Consider the following 12,295-nt stretch of genomic DNA (forward strand, 5'->3'; position numbering starts at 1 on the left):
AGATCGGGAAAGCGTTACAACAATGCGGGCAAACAAGATAAAGTCCAAACAGCAACTCAGCCGAAACAAAAGAAAAGCAAAGACAAGATGACCAGCCGAACATTTGCCACTATCCACAACATCTAAGTGGGGACAGAGGAAGTTCAACGAATCTTTTGCAATCACGACATCTCAACTGCAGTAAGACAGCATCTTATTTTGAGAAAGTTGCTCGTCCATCCCCCCCCCCCCGGGGTCCACCCTTTAGGATAAACAATACGGATAAAACTGATTTTGACAAAATTTTATACAAACGGTTGTTTTATCTCTGCCACAAAACTTACATGCTGGTCACGGGAAAACTTTTTGGGACTCCCAAAAAAGAACACAAATTTTCAGAACCACTTCAGATATTCTCACCAAAGACAAAAAGGGAGATACCCTCCAGATGGATTTGAGAATCTATCTGAATACGAAGAAAAGGAGGCAACAACACAAGAGTGCAGACGAGGGGCCTATACCAATACCATCTACCTTTACCATCAGCTGGTCCAAAGGGCATCATCAGGTGATGACGTCACTAAGTTAAGATATCATAGACCTGTCCAGCTGTTCAGCTCAGTTTGTAATAAAAATTCCCTTTAAAAGGGAAAGCCAGCCTCAATGTAGAAGAGGTCTTGTAATTAGTTTTGGTCAATGTGAAAGGCATTTTTAGGATCACGCTTACATCTACATGACAGTCCACCAAACCATCAACGATGAGAACATGCACACTGAAACAGCAGAAAACATTAATTCCTAATCTCATGTCAACTCTTTTAATTCATTACTCCAAATTGTTCTGGTCTGTTTGTTTGTTTTTGTTGTTGTTGTTGTTTTTTGGTTTTTTTTGTCTTTTCAGCTTTTTACCCACGATATCTCAATTTCCAATTTTGTAATACCAGAACTTACGAACTCAATATCTTCGCTTAGGAATGTCCGATTTCACTGCTTTCGATATACCACTTCACAAATACACTGCCGGTTTGAGTTAACTTACATGTACATTTTATTTCAAAATAACTTAATTAATTCGCAATGTATAGTTTAAGCCTACTATATTATAATAGATAGTGGCCAGCACATTTATAAAGGACTGGTTACTCACTACAATCTTCACTCTTAAGAGTGTACTACACCCCTGGCAAATTTTGCGCATATTTTTGCATTTTTCTCAAAAATGATAGCACATTGGTGACAAGTAAGATATGTATATTATAGGGGCAAGGACTGCAACTACTGTACTGAAAATTCAGCAACTCAAAGCAAGTAGTTTAATTTATTGATCAAATATTGTTTTCCCTCATTTTTGACTGTAACTCCACAACTGTTGTCCGTGCTGAAATAAAATTTCCAGTGCAGTAGTTTTAGTCCTTGCCCTATATACATATCTTACTTGTCCCCAATGCGCTATAATTTTTGAGAAAATGCAAAAATAGGCACAAAATTGGGCAGGGTGTAGTACCCCTTAAACTGTGTTTTTCTGAATGTGCTGATCATGTTGATTGCTAGTCGGAAACTCCTGCGAAGCTATGGACATGGCATCTTACATACTCCATTCTATAACAGTCTGCCTATAGTGCCTTGTGTATTTTCTCTTCAATCATTTTGTTGAATGTAATTTTATGAATGAAATAGTTATGTCATTTTATTTATAACTAGCGGGATACCCGCGCTTCGCGCGGGTCCCCGCTAGATGAGTAAATGGGAGCGATCACTAAAACAGGAGGAATTACTGAAAAGGTAGAATCATTGAAAGGTACATTTTATTTTTCTAAAGCTGTCCCTTCTTGCATTTCCATTTTCTTTTCAGTTTCTTCTGCACGGGCCTAGTTTGTTTCCATTAAAACAAAATGTTATTTAGCTTGTGATTTTCCGTTTCCATGTTATTTATCTATTTAGGCCTAACTCCATTCCCATTCTAAATCTATCCTTTCTTATACGTTTCCCTTTATAGCTTCTTTTTTATTATCTGCTTAGCTTGTGATTTCCCGTTTGCTTCAGTTGGTATTTATTTTTCTTATTTTTCCTGATTAGTTTCTAATTTTGATTTCTTTTTTCCCTTAATTTTCCTGATTAGTGATTAGTTTCTTTCTTTCCCTCTTTAGTTTGATCCCGTTTCATTTAGTTACTGTAACCATAACCCGTATAATATGCCTACCCGTACCCTTTTTGTCTTTTTTTTTTTTTATTCTATTCATTTAGCTCCTTTCTTTCTCTTCAGTTTCTTTTGCATAGGTCTATTTTGTTCCCATGCTGCTTAGCTTGTGATTTCCGTTTCCATGTTATTCATTTATTGAGCCCCGTTCCCATGCATTATTTTATAAATCTACCATTTCTTACATTTCTCCTTTTAGTTTTGGCTTTTTTTTCTACATTTTATTCCCATTTTTCATATGTCCTGCTTAGCTTGTGATTTCCCGTTTGAATTTTATCTATTTAATTCTGTTCCTATTATTTTAGTTTTTTTTTTTTTACATGAGGCCTACCTTTTCAGTTTTGTCTTCCTTTCTTTTCTTTTCTCCGCGCGGGTCCCCGCTAGATGTGTAAATGGGGGCGATCACTAAAACAGGAGGAATTACTGAAAAGGTAGAATCATTGAAAAGGTAAATTTTATTGTTCTAAACCTGATTTAACCTGTCCCTTCTGGCAGTTTATTTAGCTTCTTTCTTTCTTTCTTCTACATGGGCCTAGTTTGTTCCCATTAAAAAAAATTGCTATTTAGTTTGTGATTTTCCGTTTCCATGTTATTTATTTATTTAGGCCTAACAGCATTCCCATTATTTTCTAAATCTATCCTTTCTTACGTTTCCCGTTTAGCTTCTTTTTTATATGCTGCTTAGCTTGTGATTTCCCGTTTCCATATTAATTCTGTTCTCATTATTTTAGCTTCTCTTTCTTATATTTCCTGATTAATTTTAATCTAATTTTAGCTTTTTTTCTTACGTTTCCTGATTAGTTTCTTTCTTTCCTTCTTTATTTTGCTCCCGTTTCATTTAGTTATTGTAACCATATAACCCGTATCTTTTTTTGTCTTCTTTTTCTTTTCTTTTTTATTCATTTTATTCTTTCTTTCTTTTCAGTTTCTTCTACATAGATCTATTTTGTTCCAATAAATATATGTTATTAATTCTCCGTTTCCATGTTATTTATTTATTGATGTCATTTATTATTATTTGATATTTTATAAATCTGCCCTTTCTTACGTTTGTCCTTTTAGCTTTGACTTTTTTTAAACATAATTATTTTGTGCCCATTTTTTATATTTCCTGCTTAGCGTGTGATTTCCCGTTTGCATTTAATTATGTTCTCATTATTTTAGCTTCCTTTTTTCATGAATTATTTATTTATTTTGTGCCCATTTTTTATATTTCCTGCTTAGCGTGTGATTTCCCGTTTGCATTTAATTATGTTCTCATTATTTTAGCTTCCTTTTTTCATGAATTATTTATTTATTTATTTACTCTAATCCACAACCCACAACCCTGTAGCCATAACCCATCCATAGTAGGCCTAGGCCTACCTTTTCAGTTTTGTCCTACTTTTTCTTTTCTATTTCTCTGGCACGGAAAGTTGGCCTATGCATATGCGCCCCGTGCGTGCGAGTGACATCCCTTGTACGCCAACGCACTAACACCAACGCGCTGCCACTGCCAGTTAGTTACGGTACGCGCTACCACTGAGTTTTGACAATAAAAAGCCCGAAAAAAACCCCGGTTTTAACCATATTTGTTGACCGTTTTCAACCAAATAAAGTGCAATGCATTTTCCGTATATATTCCTCAATCTCGACGATTCATAGGCCTAGAATAAATAATGAAATTGTACACTGACTGTCTGCACCCCGGGTCTCCACGCAGGCACTATCACCACTACCAGACCACTGTTTCCTACGTTACCTTAGTGATGACGCAAAGACCTGATACACGCGTCGTAGCCTTAATTTCTTCATTGGCTGCCAACCTCGATGCAGTGGCGGAAAATAGGGCGCGTAGCTCTGCGTAGGGACGAAAAGCTTGTAAGATCATTATTAAATTATGCGCTGTTGTGCATCTAGATAGCCTGAATCATTTCTTGGCCACCTCGCAGAAAACGGGGCAATGTTCCCAGACAAACAAGTACCTAGACCTATGACTTTGGTTTGCGTAGTGAAGTCAACACTGCTTAGCAACGATGTTGACAAGGACGCAACCCGGACGCAAACAAGCAGCCCTAATTTGCATAATTAATTAGCATTTATGCAAATTAGCTCATTAATTATGCAAATGAGGGGCGGCTTCACTATATAATACATTAGAACATATTAGAAACACTTTGACCAAGTTTCAGGGCAAAAGTATGCAAAATAAAAGTACCATGAACATTTATGCATTGATTTTTAGCAAAATATTGTCAAAAATTACATATTAATGAGCCTTTACAGTCCTTTTAGCTCATTAACTATATTGATTATTGATAAAAACAATAAGATACAAAGAAAATATAATTTGATGTAGTATAGAAACCGTATGTCCGATTTGCTTCAAACAAAAAACATATTGATCAGTGTACTTTACCCTACTCAATTAATCTGTTTAAAACATGCTCAAAGCATTTCCTTATTTCTAGAAAATGCATCCAATACCACCTTAAATTAATAAAGTAAGACAATTTATTTATCTATAAGTGCATGTCAAATGGGGTACATTGTTCAATAGGCCTACATGCATAAATTATGCCCATATTATAGCTAGGCCCTAAAAACTTTATTTTGCATCGGATTTTTTCCGTTGAAAAGACAAAACTGATGTTAATGATAGCAACCATTTCATCAATAACATTTTGAGTCATTTTTGGGCGGGTGCGGCGTGCCGCACCCGCCCTGTATTCTCTGACTATTGACCTACTTTTTCACATGCCGCAGTGTTGAGAAAATATTCGTGCCGGTTATATCCCAAACACCCACAGAAGTGATAGTTTACGGCAAGTTTTGTAATTATTACTTGCTTTTGATATGTAAGTAATACGATAAAGTCGTCATAGGCAGTAATGTGTTTGTATTAAAAGAAATAACAAAAATAATTATTTAAGTAATAGAAATACTATTTGGAAATTGCAGCAAGATTTGCACATGTTTTTATTTGAACAGTACCAGTTCACCAGTTTTGCTAGTTTTCCTAATCTTTGGGCTAAATTAACAGCATCGTGAAGGTCATATATATAATTTTATACTGACAGCTTCTGTATGGACTTAAATGTACATTAACAGCTTGTATGTGCATTGTCTTCAGTGTGTACATAGGCTATTTACTTTTCAAATCTTGTGACAAATTGTGCTTGAAAATCATGATAATGCTTGTATAAGGTATTATAGACAAATTATTAGAATGCATATGCACCAGTAGAAATGGCCCAGGTTGAATAAAATAAATAAACATATGAATGAATATTTTATTCCCTGGATTATTTTTGTTGGGACAAAATAATGATATAGTTTGACGCTTTGAAATACAGTTATGTTAATCATAATAAAGTTACAAAGTTAAAAAATAATATCGAAATATTGTAAAATCAAAGTTTTCCCCTCGTAAGTTGTATCAAAACAACATATTGCGGAAATTGATATGACATATTTTTAAACTTTGATATGGAAAGATACCCCAGCCCTGTTGTCTCACCAGAGAAGATGAGAAGTCTTTCTATCTGATAAAAAAACTCTAGGTATGATTACGAAAATGTTTTAAATAACTATTATCTACAAAAGTTTCATAACAATGTTTTATATAAAATGTTAACATAAAACGTCTTCTGTTATGATGTGAAGGGTTAATATAAAAACAGGGAAAATCTGTTCCAAGTTCTAACTGACCAGCAGAGAATAAAGGATAAGCAATAGATAAGATTAAAATCAGGAAAATATGACACAACCTCAATGGGGAATAACAAACGTATAAACGTATAAAGTTAAAAACTCTTTTAACTTTGTTTATACGTTTTGTGTTATTCCCCATGCATTGGAAATCGATGTTGTGTCATATTTTCCCTGTTTTTAATTGTGAAGACTTACTCATTCTTTCATTTCTCTTGACAATTTTTCATTTGCCCGCCCTATTCCTTTTAAAGGAATTTTATTATCCATAAAACGACACAGGATATGATAGATAACTACTTTCACATCAATATGGTCCATATGATCACAGATTGTTGAGAATCTGTGATATGATCCGGGATATGATGAAGATTTTGATTCTATAGATCTGTTATCAACATGATATCACGCTGTTCAGTGGTCAAGGAGTAAGGACCCCGGTCAAGGACACTGATATGACATCATAGGTGATGTCAGATTTTCTTCTGCTGACCATATGATGCTATATATTAACTATTATTGTTACATTTAGGCCTATACCTAGAACTTTTAAAGTCATAATTAGTTCAAACATAACTTTGGTAATACTCACTCGTTTTCGTTCGTTGAAACGGCAAAACATACTTACTTTTCCTTACAAATCGAATTAAAATATTTTTAAAAAATTCAACCACAAAAGTTTTAAACAAAAGTCATTCCAATACCAATAAAAAATAATCTCTTGAGCAAACTGACCCCATCCCAGAAATAGGTACCAGCCCGATGGGCTGGCGAAAACATCCTAAAACGTCACTGCTATAAAAAAAAAAAGTAAGTTTGGAGTTTATAGGCCTATGAGAACTTTAACAGCTGAAGGCCTGATGAACCTGTATGTAGATTTACATAAAAATAAATACTGGTGATGGTGTGTCCGTTCTCTGAAAATTCCAAAGTCTTCAGTTCCTTCAAGGTGATTGCTATTCACACACGGGCGCTACTCCAGAAAATGAATACAGCACTTTTTTTTTAAATTTAGATTTTAAAATATATTATCCTGTTTTTAGAGAATAAAGGCATTGGTTTTATACAGGGGAAAGAAGAATTGCGCATCGCACACTAGCACATTTAAACATGGATTTACGAATGGAAACATAACATGCATAGGCAGATATACCAGAGAAAAAACTCCGGACATACCTGCCTGTGCGGGGACTCAAACCCCAGAGCTCTCGCTTGTTGGGCGAGCGCTCTACCACTGAGCTACACAGACTGTCCCTGATAAACAGGACTCAAGTCTGGTACTTATGGATATGAGCAGTCAAGGGTGAACAGTACAAACAACACATTACACCCAATGCACGAGATCAATTAATGATGCTTACCCGCCAGCCTAAAATAATCATACATGCGTAAGCCTCTTCCTCTGTTTGTATTGGTTTTAGCCGCTGTCTTGCATCTACCGTCTCATATAACACGGGCAACATCATTATTTTAAGTAAAACAACAAGACCAACTTACGCCAACAATGATGATGTCGCCCGTGTTATATGAGACAATATATGCATGACACCGGCTAAACATATCATTACCTTTTATTCTCTAAACATAAAATAGTCGGATTAAGAGTAATATTTTAGCATATACATAATCTACATCTTTATGGTCGACACTTGTCCAGTCTTTGAATCTTGTGACTGCAAAAATTGTAAGAAAACATGCAAAATTACATTTTTGTCACTTATTTCTAAAAATTTGCCAAATATTATTTTGAGTTTTATTGTCAGTTAGTTAGAACCACATACATGTAACCTCAACACAGATCCTCATTCCTCAAATGATACATCTGTGTTCCAACTAAATGACTAGGATTGGGATGTTTCACTTGACAAAACAGATGTGTTTTCAATCCAACAACTTGATGCTTCAATTTTCTGGAATCGGAGAGTAGTTTACAATCTCAAAAACATTGATTTGCCTTTAAACATCTAAAAGAAGTATGTGCCACAAAATAAAAACTCAATGACACTCATACTTTGTGAGCAATAATAACTTTTATTTGTCTACATTTACAACTTAAACATAAAATTTCAATATTTATATTTTATTATCAATAAAACAAATATCCCAGCCACCAAAAAAATGTGTTCTTGTTTAAATTGTGCAGCCATATCTCATGAATACATTATTTCCATTTATTAGATTTCAGTATGCAATGGACTATTCCAGCTGAAATCCATACATCCCCTGTGGAAGACATGACATTAATCTCCCACACAAGGAATGTAGATTTCAAATGGGGTCATCCATTCATGCTGAGACTAGCATACCAGTCTCAACATTCAGGTAACCCCATTTAAAATTCACACTCCCTGTGTGGAAGATTAAGGTCATGTCTTCCATATGGTTGTTTATGGATTTCAACTTGAATATCCCCCAATGCAGTTGTACATTCTGCAGGTAGTCGGTAATTATTACCAGTATAACGCATGTTTGATGGCATATTACCAGTACAAGAAATAGCTATGCCAATTTCAACAGATTTAATTGCCAAATGATGTCCAATGTAAAAATTGTCATGTATACAAGGACACAAAAAGAATTGGTCATTAAAGTACCTCACAATGATAAAAAATTATATGAGAATGATTTTTATATGAGATTTCACGGCAATAGGGCTATGATATAAATAATACTTAGTTATTGCATCAAGTTGACACAACTTCATATGACTTCAATCAGTTATCAATCTTTCCATATAAATATCAAAGTCCACTTACTAGCCAATTATGTTGCACAACATAAACAAGACGTTCATGTACATAAAGCCTTAAAATAGTGTTAGCACAGGTGGAAAATTTGTTTCTTTGTCTTTTTAAATGCAAAAACTATAAAATTCCACTACATGGGTGCTTCAAATGAAGAAAAGACTATCCGTACATCAACACTTGCATTTTGTACCAACCAGTTGAATACAAGGAAGTTTTTAAGTCCATAGCAAAAACCTTCTTGCATTCAATAAATGAATTCAAATGCCTTGAACTCTTTTTGGTCTAAACTACACCTCATTAAAAAACACCATTATATAACAACATAATATATATAATTAACATGCAATAAAGTTATCCGATTTCTTCATGCAAAGTGACCAGATTTCTTAAGTCGGTTTAAATTTTTTGATGTCCCTTTGTTGGTTTCTTTATGTTTAACAGAAATTTGGAAAATAAATTATTATAATAGATGTAAACAAATAAATATCAATAATATAAACTTGTGCAGTTTTGAACAGTTTTATGAAGGGCACACACAGTCATACTTTTCCCCCGTAGTCAATGACTCCAACGCATTTTAATGGTTTCATTTTTACCTGAAATTGACTATAGTCAATATTTTTGTACACGAATAGACAAAGCATTATCACTCAGAATTGTAGCATTATTTGGCTTCATTGGTGCGGTGACTGTGGCAGCACCTTTGAAATACATGTAAGTTTCATTTTGATAAGATTTCATGTTAACAATTTTGTCTAATCTTATGAAACATTTACAATGGTGGATAGAAATCTTCAGCGCTTGCCAATTCAGGTTCTATATCGGTGTTCTATCCCTTGTATGTAAAATGTTGCACAGCCATACAATTTCTGGGTCTTGCTCCTAAAGTTGCACACCTTACATGCAACAATGGCAAAATGGGCTATTCCAGTTGAAATCCATACACTCCCTATGGAAGACTTGATCTTAATAGGACAGATCCATTTTAAATGGAACCACACATTCAGGTAACCTCCCACTTAAAATTCACACTCCCTTTGTGGAAGATTAAGGTTGTGTCTTCCATAAGGGGTGTATGGATTTCAACAGGAATAGCCCAATTGGAATGAAGATTTATGATACCTGTATTGGTTTTACACAGCTCTTTAATATGCTTTTAAAACAAAATACAAATCTTATTACAAGACAAATGTTACTTTACATTTTGGACATATTTTGATATTTCTACTAGATAATTAAAAGTTACACGAAATATTTTTTCATTTTGGTGAACAATATTGCAAACTTGGTGGAAAGGACCAAGGCTGTGTTCCCAACCTGGGACTCAATTTCACATGATACTTGCTGTAAGTGTACATTGTAAGGCCCTCATCCTCAGTAATGTTGTATTGAATAACAAGTTTTGTAACAGTTTCAGAGGTTTTCTACAATGAATCCTGATATGCTTTGGTTCCAAACTTAATAAATAATGATTCATAGACAATTGGGTAACTTCCATTTGAAATGCTCACTCCAGTTGTTGATTGAAGATATAAAACCATTAACAGGGGGAGTAGCGGTTTCAAAAATAATGGACCGTACCCAATTCCATTTGAAAAACACACTCTTTCTGTGGAAGACTTGTCTTAAATCTACCACAGGGGTATTGCATATTTCAATTGGATTTAGAAATGGACAATTGTGAGCACAGCCTTAGTTCCTTTCCATCCTACAAAATTATTAATTTTCACATCTCTACTTTTTTCAAACTTACTTGAAACCTCATTATTATCGGTCTAAAAAATATGCACTCAGCACTCCCTAGAAAAACCTATCTAAATAATTCCACAAAATATGTATAACATTCAGTTTACTTAATATAATACTTTATTCCTTTGTTATGTTAAGAATATGTATGACTATATACAGGAAACAAACAAAATACAATACCATGTAGTGCACAGTACACTTGGGTTTTGTACAGCAAAAATGAGAGAAAAAAAATCTATGTACACAAATTGAAAGATAAGTCACTGTTTTTCATTTAAGAATTACGAGTTCTTTGGTGACGATAAAATTATTCATATTTACATGAAATTCTTTGCAGGGTTTGCAATGATTTATCATGTATTCACAGTAATTCCACATGAAGTTTTATAATGACTCATCGTTCATTCTGTGTTCAAAGGTCTCATGTAATAAGTGAAATAAATTTTGTAATGTACATATTAATATCTGGGTAAATTTTTAATGGAGTTGCCAGTGCTCTTACATAGTAAACCAACTAAATATTTCATCATTTTTGGTGAAATATGAATATATTAAATATTGGTCAAAAATAAAGGGATTACAATAAGCAGCAGAATGTCATGATTAAATATCCCGTTTAATTCTGCGTCCCAAGCTATTTTTTTTTATTTCACTCTCAAAATAAACACACACACATAGCATATCCAAGCAAAGCAGTGACTGACATTTCAGATAACATGAGATTTAATACGCTGCTTTATTTTATGTTATCTATGATTGCTTGGAAACAAGTCGAATGTTGAAATAATTTTTGTTGTTGAATTTTGGCAAGAGTCATAAAACAAAGTCAATATTTGTATCTATTATGTAGTGCTGTACCAAAATCCAAAATTGTCTCAATTATATCACGTATTATTATAATTCACAAAATTTGAAATTTATTATGTTTGATAACAATGTAGTGTGTATTAATGTAAAAAATCGAACTATTTCAATAATATTTCAACATCAGGCTTGTTCTCTTCAATCAAATCTTGTATGAATAAAGTTCAACAGTTTGCTGTACATGTACATTATAGAGTAAAATTCTTTACCAAGTGGAGAAGGGGGTATATATCTGGGAGGGGGACAGGGATCATTTAAGCTCCATATACACTCTCATCGCTGTAGGCAATGTATAAGAAGAAATCTTCTTCATGATGGTCCTAAAAAGAGAGAAAAGAAACAGAAATAACTTTAATTATGACATCAATTTGAAACAAGTTGTTGAGGATAAGAAATAATGCCATACAGAAAATTACTTCCTCCTTACTGACAAGTAGTGTTAGCCAGAGGTGCTCCAAATATTTTTGGGTATTCTGGGTTTTTAATCCCATGAGAACTACCTGCTGATTGGCCAAAAAGAAGTTTTCATTATCAATTGGCCCAATCAGCAACATTGTTAGAATAATTTCACCATGCAAAAAAAATGGGGTGAATTATTTGCAAAGCTCCATTCTGATTGGTGATTAAAGTGAAGATATCATGTAATTGACCAATCAGAGGTAATGTTAGATGGGCAGGTAGTGCTCAGGGAGATTAAGAATCCCAGTCACACATTCCTACCCAATCCAAAATCTAGACCCTCCCCCAGTTCTGATGATAATTTATCACTCATCAGCCCTTACTCAGAAATTGACTTTATGACAAATCTATGTCAGAAGTAAAACCTTTAAAACAGTTGAATAGTGCAGGTCTAAGCTACATACGTATACATGTAACTTTTTGGAATGTGTCCGCCAATGTTTGTGTGCAGGTGTTGAGGAGGTGTTGGCACTTGTTTTCAGAGTGTACAAGTATGAGTATTATACTTTTTTCATTTCAATTCTATTTTTTTCTCTGTATATTGTAGCTAGTGCCAGTACTGTGTTTGTGTGGTGGGATAATGGATGAAGGATGGGATCAAAATTAACAA

The 12,295-nt window shown here is 34.0% G+C and overlaps 1 protein-coding gene and 1 non-coding gene across 2 annotated transcripts in view; both read right to left on the reverse strand.

The window, feature by feature from the left end:
* Window positions 1-7,043: 7,043 nt before the first annotated feature.
* Window positions 7,044-7,115, reverse strand: Trnav-aac (transfer RNA valine (anticodon AAC)). Its single transcript has one exon. It is a non-coding gene; the product is annotated as a tRNA-Val (tRNA).
* A 1,680-nt stretch (window positions 7,116-8,795) lies between these two features.
* Window positions 8,796-12,295, reverse strand: part of LOC140157065 (gamma-aminobutyric acid receptor-associated protein) — a 31,079-nt gene continuing 27,579 nt past the window's right edge. Inside the window, exon 4 of the mRNA XM_072180131.1 lies at window positions 8,796-11,546. Coding sequence (XP_072036232.1) covers window positions 11,481-11,546 — 66 coding nt within the window. The 3' untranslated portion in view covers window positions 8,796-11,480. The remainder of the gene's footprint in view (window positions 11,547-12,295) is intronic.

This window comes from Amphiura filiformis, chromosome 7, assembly GCF_039555335.1.
Source record: "Amphiura filiformis chromosome 7, Afil_fr2py, whole genome shotgun sequence".
NCBI lineage: Eukaryota > Metazoa > Echinodermata > Ophiuroidea > Amphilepidida > Amphiuridae > Amphiura > Amphiura filiformis.